Genomic DNA, 27,352 nt, shown 5'->3' on the forward strand with positions numbered 1-27,352 from the left:
GCAGCTCGTTCTAGTCGCTAGCTGCAGTGAACTGAAAAGAGGAGCCCATGTTGCCTCCAATGCTTCCCACAGTTGTGTCAAGTTGGCTGAATGTCCTTTGGGTGGTGGACCATTGTTGATACACATGGGAAACTGTTGAGTGTGAAAAACCAGTGGTTGACTTGGGCAGGAGCTCACTGGAGCAGAGTACCGGCACCTCAAATGTTCTACTGCTGCAGCTCTGGTTCCTCTTATAGAATATTAGCTCAAAAGTTTAGTGGAGCTCCTGCATCTAAATATAAACAGCACCTATTTCAGTCCAAGTCAAGTACTGTGAAAAACCCAGCAGCGTTGTAGTTCATGACACACTCAATCCGGTTCGCTTGGCAACAAACTACCATACCCCGTTCAAAGGCCCTTAAATATTTTGTCTTGCCCATTCACCCTCTGAATGGCACACATACACCATCCATGTCACAATTGTCTAAAGGCTTGAAAATCCTTCTTTAACCTGTTTCCTCTCCTTCGACTTCACTGTTTGAAGTGGATTTAACAGGTGACATCAATTTCATCTGGATTCACCTGGTCAGTCTATGTCATGGAAAGAGCAGGTGTTCCTAATGTTTTGTACACTCAGTGTAGGCCAGTATTACAGCTTAGGTTCACATTGTTACATTGTAGCCTACAATAGCATGTGACAATTTATTTGCAGTTTGTGGAATTACAGAATAAAATGTTTATGTGTATTATAATTCATTAACTTAACTGTGGTTAGACCTTCCCTTACATGATCATTATTTCCATTGTGAGTTTATTTGCAAATCTTTGAAAATGGGCAACCCCAAAAACAGGTATATAATTTGTAAGAGGTCTGTAACAATGTATACACAATGTGCGTGCCTATGTAATTACAATGTAAATATATATGTAACATTGAATTCCATTTCCATACAGGATTTACTACAGTGGTTAGAGCATTGGGCCAGTAACCTAAAGGTTGCTATTTCGAATCCCCAGGCTGACAAGTTAACAAACTGTTGTTCTGCCCCTGAACAAGGCAGTTAACCCACTGTTCCTAGGCGTCATTGTAAATAAGAATGTGTTCTTAACTGACTTGCCTGGTTAAATAAAGCTTAAATAAAAAATGAAATACCCAAAAGGCTCAGACGTTTCTGTTTCCATCTATGCGGGCCAGTACTCGTGTCTCACTGGGCCATGGTTCAGCTGGCATTATATAACAATGGCTAACTGTGAACTTTCACACCTTCTCACAAATCAATTAAATTCAATTTACTTTATTGACATGGCAAGTTCATTATTACTTACATTGTCAAAGTATACATATAGAAAAAATAATATATATATATATCATTTATATATAAACTGTTTTGATTATGCAGAGGTCGTTGATTCACAAGCCCTCACTGTCAGCCCTAGCTATGGCAACACAATTTCCTTAGTACTATATGGATGTATACACTAGTGAAAAACTGGCGTTACAGTCGAAAAGCAGTTTAGAGGGACAATTTGTATTTCATCTCAATAAGGGACAAAGGGAAATTGGTTTCAGCCACCAGAGGGCTACAAGACAACATTACTTGTGGTACTGTTTGTTTAGGCTAGTGTTTAGTGGTCACTAACCCTTTCCCCGACAGCCACCAATGTGCATCCTAACACCAACACACCTGATACCCAAGTGTAATAAGTTGAATAGCCCTAACATTTCAATAAAAACATTTAATGATAATACAACTCTACAGTTAATGACATTTTAGTAAGCAGACCGGACTGAAAGGTGTCATATTCCTCAAGAAAACTAAATAAGCCTACTCGAATAAAATGAAAGCTATATTTAAGAAATAATTAATAATAAGGCTATTCCCCCACTTGCTGCAAGTGTTGTGATGATCCATCAGGACGTTCTGCCGCAGCTGCGCACGCTGTCATCATACTAGAGTTGAAAACTGAGCGAGGGGGGGGGGTGTTGTTGTTGATGCGGGTGAGTAGAAGCTGAATAGGAGCATTTCCCACACAAGAAACGGGGTGAACGCAAAAAGAGGCCACCAAACCCCTACGTCGTCCCCGGTGACAACTCCTCACATTCCGCTGGGTCTTCGCCCGTTATTCGCGAAGCCTGCAATGGGCTACAGACGAAAGCGGCTTCATAACGGGTTTTGTCGGGAGATCCTCTTGCTGCAGCTGTCCTTCGGAGAGCCAGGAGGACAGTCTCGCGTGTATATGTCAAGACAGCGGGCCTAGCCAATGACTGTGACCACGTTCGTCCTTCGCTCTTCACTTCAGTGTGGCTATATTCGGCTGAGTAAATCCTGGGAATACATTGACCATTTAAATCCAATTTGATATTTATAGCAGTTCTGACATCAGACATTTATATGGTGGAAGTGTTTTATTGTCCCATTGAACGGATATAATGGAGTGAATTGCACGAGGGGAGCGACAGTCAGTAGTTTTCTTGCGTGTGATGATAGGAGACACAATGACGCTGTTGTCTCTTTTGGGTCGGATCATGCGTTATTTCCTCCTGAGGCCAGAGACATTGTTTCTACTATGCATTAGCTTGGCCTTATGGAGTTACTTCTTCCACACGGACGAGGTGAAGACCATCGTCAAGTCTAGCCGGGATGCCGTGAAGATGGTGAAGGGGAAAGTGGCGGAGATAATGCAGAACGACAGGTTGGGGGGCCTGAACGTCCTAGACGCGGAGTTCTCCAAAACCTGGGAGTTCAAAAATAACAATGTAGCAGTGTACTCCATTCAGGGGCGGCGTGACCACATGGAGGACCGCTTCGAGGTGCTCACTGACATCACCAACAAGAGTCATCCGTCTATATTCGGGATATTTGACGGTCACGGTGGTGAGGTATGTATCAAAGGTGTGGGTGTCTTTCAAAAACACAGCCTAAAATAGGCCTAAACGGTCAGCATCATTATCATCATTTTCCTCGGAGTTGGTCATTTTAGGGAATTTTAGGGAATGTGAATTTTAATCAATATGTATTGATTTTATTCGGACTCAATTGATCTCAAAACCAACATGGCTAAATGTGAAAAACCCTGTTAATTCCTCATTGATTTATTTAATTCATACTAACAACTTCCATACATATTTGTCCAGTGGAGTATTTGCATATGATCTCAGTGGTCATTGTCCCATAGTATGTATTAGAGATAAGAAACCTCAAAATACTCATTGTTTAATTAACCGCAAAATACTCATCATTTAATTAAGAAGACACATTTAAAAGAAAATCCCCTCAAGGGTGAGGGAGACATGACATGTACTACTCTGATTTAGCCACTTTCTCCTGTATTCCTGACCATGGGTTGGTTCTACAAAATGTATCCCCCATATTTATTCCTCTGGCAGATAAACATGCCCATTTTAAACAATTCAGAGTGAAATATAGATCTAACCCGTGGTTTTCTTCTGAGCTATCTGAGCGCATTCGAATGAGAAATCAGCCCTGGGCCAAATCAAGTTGACTGGCAATCTTTCAGACAATTGAGAAACAGATGTAAGGTCTCAATTAATAAAGCTAAATCAAGCTACCTTTTAAGCTCTATCTTTGACTCTGCTGGTGATCCTTCAACATTTTGGAAAACAGTAAACACACTGAAGTGTACACATTCCTCTTCTTCCCTGCCTCAGCAAGTTCTGTCTGACTCTGGCATCATGACTGAGAAGAATGGGATAAGTGATGCTTTTAATCATCATTTTATCTCGGCAGGCTTTTTATTTGAGAGAAACGGTGGTTTAATTGACTCTGGTCAGTCAATCGACTGCTCTTCCCTCTGCCAGCCTCTAGCTGACTCGACGGTTAACCAGTCAGCTTCTAGTGAATCTTTGTTTTCATTTCAACAATTTACTATCTGTGATGGGCTAGATGCCTTGCTTAAGATTGATGCAAAAAAAGGGCCTTCCCCAAACTGTTGTCACAAAGTTGGAAGCACAGAATCGTCTAGAATGTCATTGTATGCTGTAGCGTTAAGATTTCCCTTCACTGGAACTAAGGGGCCTAGCCCGAACCATTAAAAACAGCCCCAGACCATTATTTATCCTCCACCAAACTTTACAGTTGGCACTATGCATTGGGACAGGTAGTGTTCTCCTGGCATCCACCAAACCCAGATTCGTCCATCGGACTGCCAAATGGTGAGCTATTCATCACTCCAGAGAACGCGTTTCCACTGCTCCAGTCCAATGGTAGCGAGCTTTACACCACTCCAGCTGACACTTGGCATTGTGCATGGTGATCTTAGGATTGTGTGCGGCTGCTCGAGCATGGAAATCCATTTCATGAAGCTCCCGACTAACAGTTTGTGTGCTGACGTTGCTTCCAGAGGCAGTTTGGAACTCGTGTTGCAACCGAGGACAGACAATTTTTACGCGCTTCATCACTCGGCGGTCCCGTTCTGTGAGGTTGTGTGGCCAACCACACAATGAGCCGTTGTTTCTCCTAGATGTTTCCACTTCACAATAACAGCACTTACAGTTGACCGGGGCAGCTCTTGCAGGGCAGAAATGTGATGAACTGACTTGTTGGAAAGGGGGCATCCTATGACGGTGCCACGTTGAAAGTCACTGAGCTCTTCAGTAAGGCCATTCTACTGCCAATGTCTGTCTATGGAGATTGCATGGCTGTGTGCTCGATTTTATACACCTGTCAGCAACGGATGTGGCTGAAATAGCCAAATCCACTCATTTGGTGTCCACATACTTCTGTATAGACTGTATATTGTAGTTAAAAAGCTGAGAATAAAAATTGTACTTTTCTATATAAATAGGTCCTGCCTTTCACAAAATAGTAGAAAGCAGATCATTCAGTCGATGTTCGAATCGGTCCTAGACTATGGCGACGTCATCAATATGAACACAGCAGCCACTTCATTAAAGCCGTTAGATGCAGTTTATCATAGCGCACTGCGCTTTATTACAGGCAACAATTTTCGTACTCATCACTGCACTCTCTACCAGAAAGTTGGTTGGCCCTCTTTGATGTCATGTACAGGTTGATATATTGCTATGTTTTCATTTATAAAGCCCTTTTATAAAAAGTCCCACTGTACCGAACATCTTTACTAAACTTTAGACATTAGAGTTACCACACCTGGTCTCAGGGATGGTTATTAACTCTGGAAATGACTTTGGTCTCTACTGAGTTAACTAAAAGCTGATTTACCTTTCTTGCACCTTATTTGTGGAACAATCTTCAAAATGTTCTTAAATGTGATGTTCTGGTACCTCTAGGGCAATTCAGTACCTTATTACTGATGGATGTGTTTGTTATTTATGACCGTCTTTTTCTTTCTTTCTGCTTCCATTTTGTATTTATATTGATGTGTGTATTTTCTGTAATTTAAGTAATTTAGGGCTCATCTGTAAAAGAGACCTTGGTCCCAGTATGACTCCCTGATAAAATAAAGGTGAAATAAAATAGATATCTATGGTCATTACAGCATTCTCATTTGGATTTGGAGTGAGAGAGGTAAGTGCATACATAATGTGTTCCCACCCCAGCTTTCAGGATACATAAAACTAAATCACTCTAACAGAGAATTGTGAAAGTCACATAGTCTGGGGACATGCTAACCCTGACCAGAATAAGAGTGAAGTTGAGTAGGCAGCATCTGAATCCTCTGCAATGCAATTTGTCATACAGTTTCCACTGGCCTGTTCACTATTTAGTAGGCCCTGTGTGTGCAGCCTACCCAGTACCTTTTGATGGAACTAGAATCACCATCTTTGTGCTCCTTTTGTTTTTCTTGTGTTGTCATCAGCACAAATACATGGGAGTTGAATTGCATATACACACAAAGAGGCTGTCTTAAGGCTTTGTGTGTCACACACATGGGTGTGAACCTTTTTCCCCCTTTTTCTGTCAAGGGTCAGTGAATTCCCAAAGGAGCCTCCAGACCACATGTCTGGTGAACCATCTGCCACTCCAGTGTCCTCAGTGAGCCTGGAGGCGGGATTCTCTTTCTCACAAGACACTATTACATAATGTTACAAAGCTATTACATAATGTTACAAAGCTATTACATAATGTTACAAAGCTATTACATAATGTTACAAAGCTATTACATAATGTTACAAAGCTATTACACACTATTTCATAGCTATTACACACTATTTCATAGCTATTACATAATGTTACAAAGCTATTACACACTATTTCATAGCTATTACACACTATTTCATAGCTATTACATAATGTTACAAAGCTATTACACACTATTTCATAGCTATTACACACTATTTCATAGCTATTACATAATGTTACAAAGCTATTACACACTATTTCATAGCTATTACATACTGTTACAAAGCTATTACATAATGTTACAAAGCTATTACACACTATTTCATAGCTATTACACACTATTACGAAGCTATTACACACTATTTCATATCTATTACATACTATTACAAAGCTATTACACACTATTTCATAGCTATTACACACTATTACAAAGCTATTACACACTATTTCATAGCTATTACACACTATTTCATAGCTATTACACACTATTACAAAGCTATTACACACTATTTCATAGCTATTACACACTATTTCATAGCTATTACACACTATTACAAAGCTATTACACACTATTTCATAGCTATTACACACTATTACAAAGCTATTACACACTATTTCATAGCTATTACACACTATTTCATAGCTATTACACACTGTTACAAAGCTATTACACAAACACTATTACAAAGTTATTACACAAACACTATTAAATCAAATTGTATTGGTCACATACACATGGTTAGCAGATGTTAATGCGAGTGTAGTGAAATGCTTGTGCTTCTAGTTCCGACAGTGCAGTAATATCTAACAGTTCTACAACAACTACCTAATACACACAAATGTAAAGGGATGGATTAGGAATATGTAAGTATAAATATTTGGATGAGTGATGGCCGTGCAGCATATGGAAGATGCAATAGATGGTATAAGTCGTGAAATCTTAAGCTGTCTTTTACACACTGTTTGTACACTTATTTTGCAGTGCTCTGCAATCTCTTCAACCTCTTTCCATAGTTCTCCAAAGTAGCCCTCACTTCTGTAGTCCTGTAATGTGTCTGTAAGGGCACCTACTAGATCCACAGCCCTTGCTACGTCAAGAGAGCTTGATTGGAGCATGTCAGAAAGACATTTGGCATCACCAAGCACTTTACAAAAAGTAACCAAAAGCCCTATGAAATGTAAATCTATCTGAGAAAGAAGGCCCCTTGCCTCCACTGATCTATCACCACTATTTTCAAGTGTGATATCCTGTAGCACTCTCAGAACTGCTGGAAGCCTGTCCCTCAGATTACGGCATGCCATGTATCTGCATGCCCACCTTACATCCGTAAGTCTCTGTAGTTCCCTGGGCTGCTGCTGTGGATACAGCTCTTTCTGAACTGCAAGTCACTTGAGATGAACATACGAGCCAGATACAAAGTTATAAAGCTTCTGCAGGAGAGCAAAAAAGTGAACTGCCTCAGGCACTGATTTTACAGCATCGACAAGAACCAAATTCAAACTATGTGCATTACAGTGCACATAAAATGCAAATCGTGCACTGTTTTTAATCCGTGCAGACACACCAGAATGCTTTCCGCTCATGGTCCGACGCACCGGCATAGTCTTGCCCCACAAGGTAATTTCTGTAGTCCAGACCATGTTTTTCAAGGCAATCAATGATCATTTTTGTGAGACCTGCTGCATCTAAGCTTTCAGCTGACTGAAAGTGTAAAAAGGTTTTGTGGATGTCCCCGTTGTAATAGTACCTCACAACTAAAGACATTTGTTCTTTTTTCTTTAAATCTTTGGTTTTATCTGCAATGACACTGAAAACGTCACCTTTTTTTTTACTTCTCTTATTATTTGACTTTGTACCATCTCAGCTAAACCCTCAAGAACTTCCTTCTGGATTTGGTGGCTTGTGTACTTAGCATTGCCACATGCATTCATCCTTTACTCTATGAGAGGGTCATGCTTTGCAATTTCTTCTAAGATTGTCAAAAAAATGACCCTTGTTGTGAGAGTCACCAGAATCTCGATGACCCCTCTTGCGCTATATTTTGAGTGGCAGTTAATAGGAGCACATATGCAATTGTTTTAATGTAAGTACAGTTTTCCTCCACTTTCTTTTTCCGGTCCTCATTTCTGACATCTAACATTGATGAGTTGCTGTCAATATCCCTTTTATGCTGATTCCAAGCACACATAGCATTGATATGATGCTCTGCCTTCGAATGGAGCTTAAACCCAGAATCTTTAAACAGCGCCTTTTTCCAGTTACAAAAACCTGACTGTGATGTGAAGGCAGATTCAGGTGTATTGGGCAGAGAAAAATGCCTACAGACGAAACAATAAGTTGAATCTTGACCTACAGAATATTCAAGCCATGAATTGTCCTTATACCAGGAAAGGTTGAAAGCCCTTCTCTTAGTACCATGCTGAATTCTGGGAAATGTTTTCAAACACGGCTGTACAGGACCCTCTTCTCTGGATCTTGAAATGTCTGAAATACACGTTAAATAATGTGTCATATCTCTATGGAAATGTATAATTAAGAGAACCACAAAATTAGATACTAACAGCTGGTAACTAAAATGTGTAGTTTAAAGTATTGGCCTGGCCTACCATTGGGTCCTTTAGGAACAGAAGTCCGATATCTCTCCCTTCTCATGTTTAATTGACCCTATGCAAAAATAAGACAGTCTATGGTTACATCTAAGCATCCAATTACCCACATTTTAGTCCAATCTTAATTACAAACCCTATTATCATAACTGTACCTTAAAATCAACTACCAGCCTAAGTTACTAGTTAGATCATGGCTAGCCCTACTTTGCAGTAAGTATTCTAGCTAGCTATAATTTCTTACACCTTTACGATAGCAAACAGGCTAACCAGCAAATTGTAGTAATCTTTTGAGTAACGTTAACAGATTGATAGTAACAATTGTTCATTTTGAGTTAAAGTACAAAAATCTAACTGAGGTAATGGATTTCAAGTTGCTGAATGTTAACTTGCTGAACACTGACAGCTGTAGCTTACTAGTTACCCCACATTAGCTACACATTCATATACTGTAACTTACGACACTGCACTGTATATGTGTGTATTACTAGCACAGATGTAAACATAATGTTAGGCTAAATTGTTAACTGATCTCTCTAATCTGATTAACTGTCTGTTAATGGAGCCAAAGGTCTAATGTTAACTTACACAGCGACTCAATTTTCGTAACAGTTGTACAGGAAGCCTAAACCCAATGCTAAACCTTAAAACTTACTTCAAATATGATGCTTTCGCCAATCGCGAAGAGAGCTCGTGGAGCTGTGGAAATATTCTCTCTTCTTCTTCTGGATGTTCTTCTTATTCTTCTGTATCTCGCAACCAACTTAATATTCTCTCTTCCTCGACCTCGATTTGAAAAATGCGCTGCCGAATGTCAAAATAAATCCTTCTTTCAACAAGAGGTGAAATGAGATGTCAATCAGCATCAAACTGCCAGTAGCGAATGCAATTTTGGGGTGGCACCCGGGGTGGCCAATCAGATGTCAGGGGTGTCCAATGCCACCCCAGACACCCCTCTGGCTCCACCCCTGTGCACCGGGGCCTCCCACTCCTCTTTTTATTCTGGTTAGAGACAGTTTGCCATTTACAACATTAACAATGTCTACACTGTATTTCTGATCAATTTGATGTTATTTTAATGGCCCAGAAATGCTTTTCTTTCAAAACAAGGACATTTCAAAGTGACCCCAAACGTTTGAATGGTAGTGTACATATGAGATGGGTAATGTAAGATATGTAAACATTGTTAAAGTGGCATTATTTAAAGTGACTTGTGATCCATTTATTAAAGTGGCCAATGATTTGAGTCTGTATGTAGGAAGCAGCTGGGTTAGTGATGGCTGTTTAGCAGTCTGATGACCTTGAGATAGAAGCTGTTTTTCAGTCTCTCGGTCCCAGCTTTGATGTACCTGTACTGACCTCGCCTTCTGGATGGTAGCAGGGTGAACAGGCAGCGGCTCGGGTGGTTGTTGTCCTTGATGATCTTTTTGGCTTTCCTGTGACATCGGGTGCTGTAGGTGTCCTGGAGGGCAGGTAGTTTGCCCCCAGTGATGCGTTGGGCAGACCGCACCACCCTCTGGAGAGCCTTGCTGTTGAGGGCGGTGAAGTTGCCGTACCAGGCGGTGATACAGCACGACAGGATGCTCTCTATTGTGCATCTGTAAAAGTTTGTGAGGGTTTTAGGTGACAAGCCAAATTTCTTCAGCCTCCTGAGGTAGAAGAGGCGCTATTGCGCCTTCTTCACCACACTGTCTGTGTGGGTGGACCGTTTCAATTTGTCTGTGATGTGTACGCAGAGGAACTTAAAACTTTCCACCTTCTCCACTACTGTCCCGTTGATGTGGATGGGATGGGATGGGATGGGGGGCTCCATCTGCTGTTTCCTGAAGTCCACGATCATCTCCTTTGTTTTGTTGACGTTGAGTGCCTTCATGGGTACAGGAACAATGGTGGCCATCTTGAAGCATGTGGGGACAGCAGACTGGGATAGGGAGCGACTATTACATAGCTATTATACAAACACTTTTACACACTCTTACACGTGCATTTTAGAAGTCACAAATGCCACTTTAGTTTACTCATTAAGTATGGTGACTGTGTCTATCTTCACAAATGAAAATACTAAAAGATTTATGTTGATGAAAAAATAGTATGCTCTATCTTGTCCATTTACTTCTTAGGAGTTTGTCCACCATGCATGCATTGTAAGGAGACCCACATTAGACCTTATATTGACTACAGAAGAGAGGTATTCAAGTCTGCCATTTTGAGGTTCATGTGGTAGTCGTTAATCCTCTCTGCTTTTTATCTTTTGGTAATGCTCATCTCCTGTAGTCTAATAATTTAGTCCACAAACTGTTGGCATCATCTTCAGGCAGATTTTACTGTGTTCTCTATGTTATTGGCTCTTTCTTATGATAAAAAAAAAAAACGGCTTAAAAAAACATTTTATTTTGTGTTGTATTACCAGTCTTAAATGTACACTGAAAACGAAAGCCAGTTCAACCTACATCAACTTTAAACCATTAGTAGTACTATGTCAGTCATGCTATTCCTTATCTAAATAGGTTGGCTAGATCCTGTTAATATAAGGGACCTCCTTAGCCTTAAGGCTTTGAATAGGGTTGTTGATGTTGTGTAGTGAAGGCTGGAGGGAGTTTGATTGGGCATGCTGTTTACATATCTATCTGTACCTTTCTGCCTATTCCTGTCTGGTCCCCCATCCCTCTGTGGGCCAATTACCACCCCTGCTGTGTGTGTGTGTTTTCTGTTGTCATGGTGACATAGTGACATGCATGAGCTATTACTCTGCAGGCTGGGTTACTATGACCTTGTTCTCAGTGGGATTTTTGCTAGAAACACACAAATCAGAGTACACACACACACACACACACACACACACACACGCACAAACTTAACACATAACAAATTCCAGAACTGCAAATGTTAAATCCGTCCCAATATAAAATAAATAAATAATGAACCGAAGATCGTCATGCTCCTCTGATGCTTTTAAAAGCAGACAACGTGGTTCATTGTATACACACCATGTTCATTTATTTGCATCAGTGTGTCAATGTACCGACTCCAACTTCCCCGCCTGGTTTGGTTTACTAGAGACAGTTAAGTGGAAACATGGAAGACGCCACGCTGTAACTATAAAGGCGTCAGGTTCCCCTGGATGGCTGTGAAATAACCCTCCATGCCTGTGATCTGCTGGTAGTTGGTGAACGTGATTTAGGCCTCCTTGATCATGTGAGGGAAATGTTCTGTTTTATGTATCAAATCAATGCTACTTCCTAATCACTAATTAGATGGGTTCGTGCAGGTGACGGACTGATCGCGTATGGAGGAATCCTCACTATCACTGATCCTCAACTTGGCAGTCGACCAGAATATTGCTATGGAAACAACCGAGGTGTTTCAGTTTCAAGGTCTCAACTTGGAGAGAGAGAGAGAGCCTTGTGAGGTATTGGTCAGTCACATGTGCGAGCCACCGGTAGTGATGAATTAATTATGCTAAATCATGCAAATATAACTTGTCTGTGTATAGCTGTATATAAGACAGCTGCTGGGACCGCCCCAACAGAGCTTCTGATAGACCTGTACAGTGTGCAGAGTTTGTTGTAACCTCTCCAGCTTGCTGATAATAAAAAGTGATTCATTTTAAGATTGGCTTCAGGTGTCCCTTGTGTTGAATTTCCACCACAATCTGTTGGCAGAAGTCTCTTGGTAGTTCCCATCCATCTTTTTCATTTGGAGTGGAACTCTTTGTGTCTCGCCTGTCTCTTTGTCACAAAAAGGACCTGGCCAACTCCCGTACCAAACATTCACCTGCCTCTTTCTTCGGCTACTCTTGTGACATGAAGCGAACAAACCGAACCGTAGCTCTTTCACCATTTAGAGGCTGGAACATGGTGCACCAGCATCTGAGAGTGGAAGGCGGCTCTGTTGACCCAATGCTTAGGTACACTGTGCCCAGGCTGGCCACATAGGCAATAAACCTGGCTGTCAGCAGCTGGGTAGAGTGGTCCTGCAGCAGGACCAAGGAGTTGAGCCCAGAGTACCACAGGAGAGAGTTGTCAATGTTTACATGAGGCAGGTCCACTTTACAGTAGGTACACTGTGCCCAGGCTGGCCACGTAGGCAATAAACCTGTCTGTCAGCAGCAGGACCAAGTAGTTGAGCCCAGAGTACCACAGGAGAGAGTTGTCAATGTCTACATGAGGCAGGTCCCATTTACAGTATCAGTGTAAAGGGGTTCAGTGATAGTGAGGCGGTCCTCCTGAGAAATAAATAAAAAAAATAAAAAAAATACAAATAGTCCAGGTAGCCAGTTGATTACCTGTTCAGGAGTCTTATGGCTTGGGGGTAAAAGCTGTTGAGAAGCCTTTTGACCCTAGACTTGGCGCTCCGGTACCGCTTGCCATGCGGTAGCAGAGAGAACAGTCTGGCTGGGGTGGTTGGGGCCTTTGACAATTTTTAGGGCCTTTCTCTGACACTGCCTGGTATAGAGGTCCTAGATGGCAGGCAGCTTAGCCCCAGTGATGTACTGGGCCGTACGCACTACCCTCTGTAGTGCCTTGTGGTCGGAGGCCGAGCAGTTGCCGTACCAGGCAGTGATGCAACCAATCAGGATGCTCTCAATGTTGCAGCTGTAGAACCTTTTGAGGATCTGAGGACCCATGCCAAATCTTTTCAGTCTCTTGAGGGGAAATCGGTCTTGTCGTGCCCTCTTCACGACTGTCTTGGTGTGTTTGGACCATTCTAGTTTGTTGGTGATGTGGACACCAAGGAACTTGAAGCTCTCAACCTGCTCCACTACAGCCACATAAATGAGAATGGGGGCGTGCTCGGTCCTCCTTTTCCTGTAGTCCACAATCATCTCCTTAGTCTTGGTTACGTTGAGGGATAGGTTGTTATTCTGGCACCTCCCGGCCAGGTCTCTGACCTCCTCCCTATAGGCTGTCTCGTCGTTATCGGTGATCAGGCCTACCACTGTTGTGTCGTCTGCAAACTTAATGATGGTGTTGGAGTCGTGCCTGGCCATGCAGTCGTCGGTGAACAGGGAGTACAGGAGGGGACTGAGCACGCACCCCTGAGGGGCTCCAGTGTTGAGGATCAGCGTGGCAAATGTGTTGCTACCTACCCTCACCACCTGGGGGCGGCCCGTCTGGAAGTCCAGCATCCAGTTGCAGAGGGAGGTGTTTAGTCCCAGGATCCTTAACTTAGTGATGAGCTTTGAGGGCACTATGGTGTTGAACGCTGAGCTGTAATCAATGAATAGCATTCCCACGTAGGTGTTTCTTTTGTCCAGGTGGGAAAGGGCAGTGTGAAGTGCAATAGAGATTGCATCATCTGTGCATCTGTTTGAGTGGTATGCAAATTGGAGTGGGTCTAGGGTTTCTGGGATAATGGTGTTAATGTGAGCCATTACAAGCCTTTCAGAGTACTTCATGGCTACGGACGTGAGTGCTACGGATCTCTAGTCATTTAGGCAGGTTACCTTAGTGCTCTCGGGCACAGGGACTATGGTGGTCTGCTTGAAGCATGTTGGTATTACAGACTCAATCAGGAACATGTTGAAAATGTCAGTAAAGACACCTGCCAGTTGGTCAGCACATGCCCGGAGCACATGTTCTGGTAATCCGTCTGGCCCCACAGCCTTGTGAATGTTGACCTGTTTAAAGGTCTTACTCACGTCGGCTACGGAGAGCGTGATCACACAGTTGTCCGGAACAGCTGATGCTCTCATGCATGCCTCAGTGTTGCTTGCCTCGAAGCGAGCATAGAAGTGATTTAGCTCGTCTGATAGGCTTGTGTCACTGGGCAGCTTGCAGCTGTGCTTCCCTTTGTAGTCTGTAATAGTTTGCGGGCCCTGCCACATCCGACGCGCGTGGGGACGACGTCCTTGATGCACTTATTGATAAAGCCAGTGACTGATGTGGTGTACTCCTCAATGCCATCGGAAGAATCCCGGAACATATTCCATTCTGTGCTAGCAAAACAGTCCTGTAGTTTAGCATCTGCTTCATCTGACCACTTTTTTGTAGACCGAGTCACTGGTGCTTCCTGCTTTCATTTTTGCTTGAAAGTAGGAATCAAGAGGATATATTTATGGTCAGATTTGCCAAATGGAGGGCAAGGGAGAGCTTTCTACGTGTCTCTGTGTGTGGAGTAAAGGTGATCTAGAATTTTTTAACATGCTGATAGAAATTAGGTAAAACTGATTTAAGTTTCCCTGCATTAAAGTCCCCGGCCACTAGGAGCGCCACCTCTAGGTGAGCGGTTCCTGTTTGCTTATTTCCTTATACAGCTGACTCAGTGCGGTCTTAGTGCCAGCGTCCGTCTGTGGTGGTAAATTAACAGCCACAAATTTTTATTAAAACTCTCTTGGCAAATAGTGTGGTCTACAGCTTATCATGAGCTACTCTACTTCAGGTGAGCAAAATCTAGAGACTTCCTTAGATTTCTTGCACCAGCTGTTGTTTAGAAATATACACAGACCCCTCGTCTTACCGGAGTGTGCTGTTCTGTCTAGCCGGTGCAGCGTATATCCCGCTAGCTGAATGTTTCCATGTCATAATTCAGCCACGATTCGGTGAAACATAAGATGTTACAGTTTTTGATGTCCCGTTGGTAGGATATTTGTCATCGTACCTCGTCTAATTTATAGTCCAATGATTGTACGTTGGCAAGTAATATTGATGGTAAGGGCAGATTTCCCACTCGCCGTCGGCGGATCCTTACGAGGCACCCCGCCCTGTGTCCTCTATACCTGCGTCTCTTTCTCCTGCCAATAACGGGGATTTTGTCCTTGTCAGGTGTCTGAAGTACATCCTGTGCGTCCTGCTTGTTGAAGAAAAAATCTTTGTCTAATCCAAGGTGAGTGATCGCTGTCCTGATATCCAGAAGCTCTTTTTTTGCCGTAAGATACGGTTGCAGAAACATTATGTACAAAATAAGTTACAAATAACGCAAAAAAAACACATAATAGCACAATTGGTTAGTCACCCGTAAAATGGCTGCCAGTTCTTCCGGCGCCATCTTCAACTAAGAGAAGGTTGCACAACATCCTGACTAGTGTCAGAGACACGTCAAGAGAAGCACACGCAGTAGACTATAGACCACTGAGTGAATGAGTTATAAGAACATGCATATAGGAATGTGTTGTGGAACTTTTTGTCAGAAGGGGCCGGGTGTTGAATGAACTTATCCGGAGCTGAGCTCTTTTGGCAAGCATGTGGTGAGAGTAACAGAGGAGAGGTGTGTTAGTTTGAGAAAGCATGTGTATGTTTGTATGCACCAAACCCAACAGACTCAGACGGATAAATGTTCACCTTTTCAGTATGAACCTTAAGTTACCCAAGTCTCAGGAATTAAGAAAAATCTTCCACTCTTCCGCCTTCAAGTCGCAGGAGGTGTTTGTGTTCAAGGGCTTTTTTCCAAAGAATTTTCTGCAAGTTGGTAAATATAAATGTTTGCTTGTCCCCCAGTATCAAATGGAGCGAAATGTCTCCCAAAAAAATATCTGTGTACAGAACAGCTTGTTCCTAACTGAGCAGTGTGTCCTTAAACTGCAAATATGTTGCATATTCTCAACTCTCTTTCTTTTTTCAATCATTCAGCAGTCCTTATTTTGACCAAAAGGTAAAAGGCCAGTAAAGTAGCAGGAGCCTATCTCCTGTTTCTCTAATGTGAGACAACTTGATGTACAAGTACAACCCCTGGACAGGATGCTAGTCTATCACAGGACCTTACCTCCAATCTCTCTCCTTAATGCTGAATGCCAAGCAGACACACATTGGGTCCCATTTTTTGGTCTTTGGAATGACACGGCTCGAACTCTCGACCTTCCAATCTCAGGCCAGACACTCTTAACCACAAGGCCATTACAAGTTAATATTCTTCATTTTATTTTGATTCAAACTGACAGTTGAGTTTAAGGGGGAACTTCTCTCTGAAAGGTTTTCTACCACATAAAGTTGAGTCTACAGCCATGAAGACTGCATTGACTTTTACATGGCTCAGTCATTTGGGCTCTTGGATGGGTAACTACTGTTCACTATTCAATGCTCCCTGTGTACACTTATCCAGAGAATGGGAGAGAGAGAGAGACACCAGTGACTAATGAAGAGTTGGTTGTTTCTGATCATTTATTTATACCATTTCACTTCATCATTACACCCCCCTCTCCTTTTCTCTCTCAAATGAATCTGCTCCTATAATTATCACTATGGGTGAAATGAGTTCGTTCGTTAATATCTCATCGGCCTCGGTTAATTGGATGCCTTGATTACAGGACTGACGAAAACACAACAACTGTTGATTGCAAAGTGTAACGAATATGCAAACGACATGAGCGTTGGAGCCTCAAGTTTGAGAGAGTTTCGAACGGTTCTCTACTGAAATATTTCTGAACGTCTAGCAGCTGAATTAGTGTTCAGTATGGAGAACATGATCTGAGGAGAAAGTAGGAGCGTTGGGCCAGTAACCGGAAAGGTTGCTGGATCGAACCCCTGAGCTGACAAGGTAAAAATCTGTCATTCTGCCCCCGAGCAAGGCATTTAACCCACTGTTCCCAGGCGCTGATGACGTGGTTGCTGATTAAGGCAGCCACCAGCACCTCTCTGATTCAGAGGGGTTGGGTTAAATGCGGAAGACACATTTCAGTTGAATGCATTCAGTTCAACTGACTAGGTATCCCCCTTTCCCTAATACACAGTAATCTCAATATACAGTCTTTTTATCATCATCACTGGAAACCAATGTTAACCTTCATGCACACTGTAGAGCTCTTCCCATGGTAATTGATTAGTCATTATTAACTATTATAAACTGGGTGGTTCGAACCCTGAATGCTGATTGGCTGACAGCCATGGTATATCAGACCGTATAGCAGGGGTATGACAAAACATTTATTTTTACTGCTTTAATTACATTGATAACCAGTTCAATAAGGCAAATCAAACTTTATTTGTCACATGCTCCGAATACAACATGTGTAGACCTTACAGTGAAATGCTTACTTACAAGCCCTTAACCAACAGTGCAGGTCAAACCCTCAGGAGTTTGTGATATTTACATATTATACCCCGCTCCTCCGCTCTCTCCACTGGCTTCCAGTTGAAGCTCGCATCCGCTACAAGACCATGGTGCTTGCCTACGGAGCTGTGAGGGGAACGGCACCTCCGTACCTTCAGGCTCTGATCAGGCCCTACACCCAAACAAGGGCACTGCGTTCATCCACCTCTGGCCTGCTCGCCTCCCTACCTCTGAGGAAGTACAGTTCCCGCTCAGCCCAGTCAAAACTGTTCGCTGCTCTGGCACCCCAATGGTGGAACAAACTCCCTCACGACGCCAGGTCAGCGGAGTCAATCACCACCTTCCGGAGACACCTGAAACCCCACCTCTTTAAGGAATACCTAGGATAGGATAAAGTAATCCTTCTAACCCCCCCCCCCCCCCCTTAAAAGAGTTAGATGCACTATTGTAAAGTGGTTGTTCCACTGGATATCATAAGGTGAATGCACCAATTTGTAAGTCGCTCTGGATAAGAGCGTCTGCTAAATGACTTAAATGTAATGTAAATGTATACATTTTGGGGGGGTGATATATCGCCAATATACCACGGCTAAGGGCTGTGTCAAGGCACTCTGCGATGCGCCTAAAAACAGCCCTTAGCCGTGGTATATTAGCCATATACCACATCTCCTCAGGCCTTATTGCTTAACAATACCATGGCATTGTACTTGTTTCTGATTGGCTTGACAGGCATTCTAGAGCATGCATTATTTACCTATAATGCACAGTATATTTGCACGATAGAATTCAATGGCTATAATTCCTTCTTACACTTTCTATGTTTGAGCTGCTTTTGAAAGCAAAAGTCGAATTGAAAACATTATTGGCATTGTTGAATTCGATTTTCATAATGACAAGCAATGACTGATGTTTTGGTTAGCTAAACTAGCACGTCTGGTTGTTTGGCTACCACGGCAACTACTGTAGCTATCTAGTAAACTTGCTAGCAACTTCAGTGGATGTTGAACACATTTCTACCGGCAAATGTGTTAAATTATAGCCATGGTATAAAAATTATAATGAACTCGGCGCTCTATGCGTTCTCTGGAAAATAATGCAACTCCGTGGAAAGTCAGTTCCATTCTGCTAGCGCGTCGTGGAACACACCTTCCACGTCGTTCATTATTTTCCACAGAACGCATAGCCTCTCGTTGATTATCCCTTACACAATTAATTCCTGAACAGCCAGGCATGATTCATTGAAATTAGCAACTCAACCAAGTGTGCGTTTGGGCATGCATATTAAAATATCTTACAAATAGCCTCCATTCACTCAGTGCTGTATGTAAACACATGAATTATGTGTAGACATACTGCCATATACATTGAAACCATTTCTACACTGTATATATAAAATGTGCTTGGTCAAATATAACTTCTATGGTCCTGCACTATGTATAGCTTTTTGTTTAGATATGCTCTTAAAGTACTGGGTCTTACTGTAAATAATGAATAGGCACCCTCTAGTCTTTATGAATATTTCTGGTAGCTCCTAGAAAGCATTGGTATCTTTGAGTGTCATGTCGTGCCTTTCGTGTGTATAAAAAAAATAGTGTTTTCAACTTGTATTTTGGGGTCAAGTCCATTTCAATGTATTTCAATTTGAAGAACTTGTTTTGACTTTCAATTTAAATTGAACCATGATATAAACGGACATTTTGAAACTAAACATCTGATACTTTGTTTACCTTGGCAGCTATCTCCCGAGTGGTGCAGCGGTCTAAAGCCCTGCATCTCGGTGCTAGAGGTGTCACTACAGACCCTGGTTCGATTCCGGGCTGTATCACAACCGGCCGTGATTGGGAGTCCCATAGGGAGGCTCACAATTGTCCCAGCGTTGTACGGATTAGGGTTTAGCCGCCGTTGACTTGCCTAGTTAAATATAAAATAAAATCTCCTGTCTGTGCTCTTGTAAAAGATGGGCACATAGACACTATCTCAAGGCTACCATTAATTTACTCAGAACACTGCTGAGTATAGACAATAATCATGTGCGTCTTTCAAACATAACAAAGTTGAGTCTGGATGAATTTGGCTATAAGAAAAAAAGCTAACATTCTGTACATGTAACGGCACGGTGTTGTATCAACAAATCGTTGGAATGTCGACCAGTCAAATAACTGAAATTCAACCAAATAAGGGAAATTCTCTCTCTATCCTCCATTCTCTCTCTCAGGCTGCAGCTGACTACGTGAAGGCCCACTTGCCAGAGTCTCTGAGGCAGCAGCTACTGTCCTATGACAGGGAGAAGAGGGAGGGTGTTCTCTCCTACCACAGCATCCTGGAGCAGCGCATCCTGGCTGTGGACCGAGACATGGTGGACAAGCTCTCCGCCAATCATGACGAAGCAGGTGAGCGACCGTATGAGTGCTGATCTAAGATCAGTTCTCCTACTCTGAGACGTTTTGTGAATACGAGCCCAGGTGTCACACAATGAAAAGGTGGCAACAATGGGGGAGGGGTTAAGACAGTAGGTCAGATAGTTATCTTCAGTAGGAAACGAAAATATGTGTTCTTATTGGACAAGTTAAGGTAGTACCTCCCTGTTTCACTCTGTTTTCCACCTATTGAACGTAACCCTGTTTAAGACTGGTCAGAGTTGCCCCTCTGTAAAACATCCTAATGACGTTCTGCGTAGAGAAAACAGAGAGACAAGGAACACTATAAATGTAAAGCACTTTTTAGATGTTTTACAGTTTTTGTCTGTGCAGAAGAAAAGCCGTATACATCAAATGTAGTATTATTTGTTATGGCGGCGGTGAAATGTCTCCATGTAGAAGACCTTTTGAAGGTCAAGACACAAAGTCAATGTCGTTACCCTTTGTTGCCCTGGGAGATTTATTGTCAGCCCTGAGAAATGGATTAGATGCCTGTACTGGAAACAGTACCTTATAAATCACTGGATTTCCAATGGAAGAGGAGGACATGGGCAGAATGAAAAGGTAAACCTTTGTCAGATAAGTTATTAGGGCCAGGAATAGCATTCACTCCTGTTACTCGGATGCTTTCATTGTTATGATATACACTGAGTGTACGAAACATTGGAGGCACTTTCCTAATATTGAGTTGCACCCCCCCCTTTTCCCTCAGAACAGCCTTAATTCATCAGGGCATGGACTCTGCGAGGTGTCGAAAGCATTCCACAGGGATGCTGGCCCATGTTGACTCCAATGCTTCCCACAGTCGTGTCAAGTTGGCTGGATGTCCTTTTGGGTGGTGGACCATTCTTGATACACACGGGAAACTGAAAAACCCAGCAGCGTTGCAGTTCTTGACACACTCTAAGCGGTGCGCCTGGCACCTACTACCATACCCCATTTAAAGACACTTCAATCTTGTGTCTTGCCCATTCACCCTCTGAATGGCGCACATACACAATCCATGTCTTAATTGTCTCAAAGCTTAAAAATCCCTTTTTTAACCGGTCTACTCCCCTTCATCTACACTGATTGAAGTGGATTTAACAAGTGACACCAATAAGGGATCAGAGCTTTCACCTGGATACACATGGTCAGTCTGTGTCATGAAAAGAGCAGCTGTTCTTAATGTTTTGTACACTCAGTGTATATACACTATGGCGTTCAGTATTGCGGTTGATTAGCAGACTAGGATACACATATTGTATTCTGAGAATGAGAAACACAGGTGAAAAATGTATTCAAGTAAACTTAAAGGGACATCACATAAAAACAATCAAAGTTTGTCAAATGTTTTCAGTACTTCACAGTAGACTAATATCAAAATGATCCACGTCCCAGGCCATCGGTTGTGTAGATCTAGCTATGGTTTTGGAATGTAATGTCCCTTTAAAAATATATATATATATATATTTCTCCCTCTCGTAGGCACTACATGTCTGGTGGCCCTGCTATCGGACCGGGAGCTGACGGTGGCCAACGTTGGGGACTCGCGGGGCGTGCTGTGTGACAAGGATGGGAATGCGGTGGCGCTGTCACATGACCACAAGCCCTACCAGCTCAAAGAGCGCAAGAGGATCAAGAGGGCAGGTGAGCGGAGCGCTGCATGGATCAAAAGGACCACAACGCCATGGGGACGTTGTAGAGACGTTTGTGTCAAACCTAGCTGAACTGTAAATACTACAGAGTGAAGTCACGCTAAATTTCACAGGGCTGTTTTAGAACGGAACTAAAAAAGCATTTTGAATGAAAAAATCTCCATTAAAATGCTTCTCAGTCCAGCACCAGGCTTAAAGTTCCAGTGCTGTCTAAATTCTGTTTTTTCCTGTGTTTCCAAACCTCTCTGCCAATATCATCTAGTTTTCCCCTCCCCACTCAGACCACTCACAGACAGTCCTAGCAAAATTCTTGCTTCAGAAATAGTGTTTTGCTAAAAAGCTATTTTTCTTTCTTTTTGACCATTTTAATGGAATGTACTTCATTTTTACCCAGAAAGGATTTGTTATTGATAATAAAAATCTGTTGCATTGGGCCTTCAAACTGTCCAGGAAAACAAACTGTGTCACAGAAACAAAACACACATACATTTGCTTGGCTGTGGCAGGCAGTGTATAATTATCCTCATAAAATGTTTCCCACATTTCAGCAGATCACAATGGCACGCTAGGATGAATCACTAGAATGAATCAGTGTCAAATAGAGAGACTAAGAATTGCAGCCTTGAGTCGCCACCTGTTGGCCCTCTTTGGAAATGCAAACAGTGATGTCTTATCAAATCAAATTGTATTGGTCACATACACATATTTAGATGTTATTGTGGGTGTAGCAAAATGCTTGTGTTCCTAGCTCCAACAGTGCAGTAGTATCTAACAATACACACAAATCTAAAAGTAAAATAATGGAATTAAGAAATGTATAAATATTAGATTGAGCAATGTCGCAGTGGCATTGACTAAAATGCAGTAGAATAGAAAACAGTATATACATATGAGAAAACTTAAGCAGTATGTAAACATTATTGAAGTGGCCAGTGATTCCAAGTCTATGTATATAGGGCAGCAGGCCCTAAGGTGCAGGGTTGCGTAACCAGGTAGAAGCCGGCAAGTGATGGCTATTTAACTGTCTGATGGCCTTGAGATAGAAGCAGTTTTTCAGTCTCTCGGTCCCAGCTTTGATGCACCTGTACTGACCTCGCCTTATGGATGATAGCGGGATGAACAGGCCGTGGCTCGGGTTGTTGATGTCCTTGATGATCTTTTTGGCCTTCCTGTGACATCGGGTGCTGTAGGTGTCCTGGAGAGCAGGTAGTTTACCCTCGGTGATGCGTTGGGCAGACCGCACCACCCTCTGGAGAGCCCTGTGGTTGCGGGCAGTGCAGTTGCTGTACCAAGTGGTGATACAGCCCGACAGGATGCTCTCAATTGTGCATCTGTAAAAGTTTGTGAGGGTTTTAGAGGCCAAGCCCCTGTGCATGCTCTGAGGACACGGCTAGAGATGCCGTCTGGGCTGGCAGCCTTGCGAGGGTTATTAGCTCTGACAAATGATAGGAAGCACTAATATATCCTTTGCTGGATTTGGTCAGTGGTGGAAAAAGTACCCAATTGTCATACTTGAGTAAAAGTATAGATTCCTTAATAGAAAATTACTCAAGTAAAAGGGATAGTTACCCAGTAAAATACTACTTGAGTAAAAGTCTACGTAAGTTTCACAAGTTAATTGAATTTCTAAAATATACCTAAGTATCAAAAGTAAAAGTATAAATCATTTCAAATTCCTTATATTAAGCAAAGGAGATGGCAGCATTTTCTTGTTTTTAAAATGTATGGATAGCCAGGGGCACACTCCAGCACTCAGACATCATTTACAAACTATGCATTTGTGTTTAGTGAGTCCGCCAGAACATAGGCAGTAGGGATGACCATGTGTTCTCTTGATAAGTGCGGGAATTTCACAATTTTCCTTTTCTGCTAAGCATTCAAAATGTAACGAGTACTTTGGGTTGTCAGAGAAAATGTATGGAGTAAAAAATACATCATTTTAGGAATGTAGTGAAGTAAAAGTTGTAAAAAATCTAAATAGTAAAGTCAAGTACAGATACCCAGAAAAACTACTTAAGTAGTACTTTCAAGTATTTTTACTTAAGTACTTTACGCCACTGGATTTGGTAAATATAATATTTATAGATATTATGTACTTTGACTAGGATACAGACATTTCTATGCTCAGTCTGCACTTTTTTCTGTGTTGTTTTCTGTGTACACAATGAATGACTAATGAATGACCAATGTCCCAGTGTGGAATAATAAAGTTACAGATAGTTTAATTCAATTGCATTGCACTTCCATTCCTTCACCACCAGGGGGCTTCATAAGCTTCAACGGTTCATGGCGTGTCCAGGGCATCCTGGCCATGTCTCGCTCGCTGGGCGACTACCCCCTGAAGAACCTCAACGTGGTCATCCCCGACCCTGACGTGTTGACCTTTGACCTGGACAAGCTGCAGCCCGAGTTCATGATCCTGGCGTCGGACGGCCTGTGGGACGCCTTCAGCAACGAGGAGGCGGTGCGCTTTGTGCGCGAGCGCCTGGACGAGCCACACTACGGTGCCAAGAGCATTGTGCTGCAGTCCTTTTATCGCGGCTGCCCAGACAACATCACTGTCATGGTGGTCAAGTTCAAGCGTGGTCCTGTGGGGAACAGGGCCGGGGAGTAGAGGTGGTGATGAGGTCACAATGTCATGATATGGTCATCATTATTGTTATGTTATAGATTGTCTCTTCTCCCTTGTTGATGGTGTAGCAAGCGATCAACCTGGGGAAGATTGGGAACTGTTGCAACCTGGATACCTGGCATTCTCTCTGACACGCACGTACACCTACACCCAAAACCATTTGTTTTCATTTCTTCTGACCATTTACTCTGAAGCTGGAGTGCTAGATCGTCCTGACACACATACTTACACACACACTTCCGTCTCACACGTTGGCATTCAGCATGACACACAACTGGAGATCACCCCTCCTGCATCAATGAGAAGATGACTCTCTGACTCAACCAGCACTGCATACTGTGATCTACTGTTCTCTACCAACAAACAACAGCAGTGTGTTCTACTGTCAACGGACTGACACTGTCCTGAAGAGAAAAAAAAGAGAAAACATTTACCTTTTGGGACTTTTATTGTTGTGGAATGATAAGCCCTTATATCAGCCCATAAAAATGCTGTAAGTTCCTTGGTCGTATACAGGATCAAACCCTGACTTAGCTCCAGCCATTGCCTTTTTATGTTAACACAGTCTTAACCAGGCTGATGTATAGTTACTCTATTATGGTACTGGACCTGTATAGGATATTTGTTTAGCCTATCCATGTTTGGGAAAGATCTGTGAATGTTAGCACACAGGTGTTGGTGCTTCCGTCGGAATCGACTGATTTAAAGGCTACACAGCTGAAACAGTAAGGCTAATTGCCAGTAATATGCAATACGATTGGAGTGAGTACTGATGTGTTAATAAGGTCAGGATCATGTTAGAGACCATGGATGGACAACTTTGCTCCGAGGGTAGCAGCAGTGTGTGCAGGGTTTCATTCCAGCCCAGCACACCTGATTCAAAGAGTTTTAAGTAATAAAGACTGCACACACTGGTTATCCAGGAACAGTTGGCCACCCTTGTGTTAGTTTTACTACTGTACTACTGTATTGAATACTACAATTACTACTGTATTTCATAGGTACATTTTATGCTTGAAATTATGTGGCAAGCCTTTTATAATTTAACAATGTACCTTATTTGCCTTATTTATTGTTTCCGTTTTAATATTATTGCCAAAACAAAACATATACAGCTGTTTATTGTTGACCTTTACACACGCATAAGTCGATAATGTAACAACAAGCATCGCTTGTAGACAGCTCACCAACAACTCATATACTCTGCCAAACACAAAATGTATGACTTTGCTGAATATAGTCTGTCAATATTAAAATTCAATGCTACCTTGTGAAATGTTTTTGTTGTCCTTATTCTTGCCAATTTGAAAGAGAACGTGCAGAGAGTTAGCAGCAACTGCCATCTCAGATATAAGACTGTCAATTAATTATAAAATATGTATGTTGGGTCCAATCACAATTTAGGCCTATTTTAATTGTATAATAGAGCAAAAATAAGTAATTGAAATCTCGAGTCACAGATTTGGCTGACCTCTGTTTCCTATTCATGTAAAGCAATGTGTATGTGCAGGGTCGGACTTAGTGATTTGGAGGCCCCAGGCAGAGGCAAGTCTGAGGCCCATAAGCGAGTGCACCAACATTTTCAATGGGTTTTTTATGTACCATGAACACAACCAAAAAATCACTTCAAAAAGCACATTCATCCAAAATAATTCCAGCATCTGAACAGTGCACTCACCAACTTTTCTTCAAGTGGCTGAAACAATCCCACCGGAAAAAGCATCTGAGCGAACGAAAGCGCCCCTTTGTCTTAGCAGAGATTTTTTTAAATTGTTTTATTATTATTACTAGTATAATTTGTTTTAATTATGCCCAGCTCATGAGGCCCCTTGATGATGTGAGGCCTGAGGCAATTGCCTATTCTGCCTAATGGTAAGTCCGCCACTGTGTATGTGACCTTTCTGTAGCCTATAAACCAAGTATGGCCACCAAGAAATAGTGCAGTACAATCTGGGGCCAGAGAGAAACCACAATGATGTATGCAAATATCCAGCCAAACAATTACATCTCTGTATTCCTGTTTCTTTCTTCACCAGTGTGCTGGATTGTCACACATGAATGAATACATCTCCCGTCAGTCACGTCATGACACTAAACAATTGATTCGGTTTCATTTGGGGATCCTCAATGATGACATTACATTTACATTTAGGTCATTTAGCAGACACTCTTACCCAGAGTGACTTATAGTTAGTGCATTCATCTTAAGATCGCTAGGTGGGACAACCACATACCACAGGCATAGAAAGTACATTTTTCCTCAATAACATAGCTATCAGTAGAGTCAGAGCTAGAAGGGGGGGATTATTTAAAGCACTCTTTGAAGAGTTAGGGTTTCAGATGTTTTCGGAAGATGGGTAGGGACTCTTCTGTCCTAGCTTCAGGGGGAAGCTGGTTCCACCATTGGGGTGCCAGAATAGAGAAGAGCTTGGACTGGGCTGAGCGGGAGCTGCCCTCCCATAGGGGTGGGAGGGCCAAGAGACCTGAGGTGGCAGAACGGAGTGCTCGGATTGGGGTGTAGGGTTTGAGGATAGCCTGAGGGTAGGGAGTGGCAGTTCCTCTTCCTGTTCCGTAGGTAAGCACCATGTTCTTGTAGTGGATGCGAGCTTCAACTGGAAGCCAGAGGAGTGTGCGAAGGAGCGGGGTGACATGAGAGAACTTGGGAATATTGAAATCCAAGCGGGCTGCTGCGTTCTGGATAAGTTGGAGGGGTTTGATGGCACAAGCGGGGAGCCCAGCCAACAGAGAGTTGCAGTCGTCCAGATGAGCGAGGACAAGTACCTGCATTAGGACCTGCGCCGCTCCCTTGTGAGGTAGGGTCGTACTCTACGGATGTTGTAGAGCAGTGGTTCCCAGAATTGTTATAGTCCCGTTCCCCTTCAAACATTCAACCTCCAGCTGCGTACCCCCTCTAGCACCAGGGTCAGCGCACTCTCAAATGTTGTTTTTTGCCATCATTGTAAGCCTGCCACACACACTATACGATACATTTATTAAACATAAGAATGAGTGTCAGTTTTTGTCACAAACCGG

At 42.6% G+C, this 27,352-nt stretch overlaps 1 protein-coding gene across 1 annotated transcript; it reads left to right on the plus strand.

The window, feature by feature from the left end:
* Positions 1-1,951: 1,951 nt before the first annotated feature.
* LOC139551003 (protein phosphatase 1L) lies at positions 1,952-25,595 on the plus strand. Its single transcript, XM_071362331.1, has 4 exons — positions 1,952-2,860; positions 19,849-20,023; positions 21,518-21,679; positions 23,949-25,595. Exons 1-4 carry the CDS (start codon positions 2,462-2,464, stop codon positions 24,299-24,301), a joined length of 1,089 nt encoding a protein of 362 aa, XP_071218432.1. The 5' UTR covers positions 1,952-2,461; the 3' UTR covers positions 24,302-25,595.
* The last annotated feature ends 1,757 nt before the right edge of the window (positions 25,596-27,352 follow it).

Source organism: Salvelinus alpinus, chromosome 23, assembly GCF_045679555.1.
Source record: "Salvelinus alpinus chromosome 23, SLU_Salpinus.1, whole genome shotgun sequence".
In the NCBI taxonomy this organism is placed as follows: domain Eukaryota; kingdom Metazoa; phylum Chordata; class Actinopteri; order Salmoniformes; family Salmonidae; genus Salvelinus; species Salvelinus alpinus.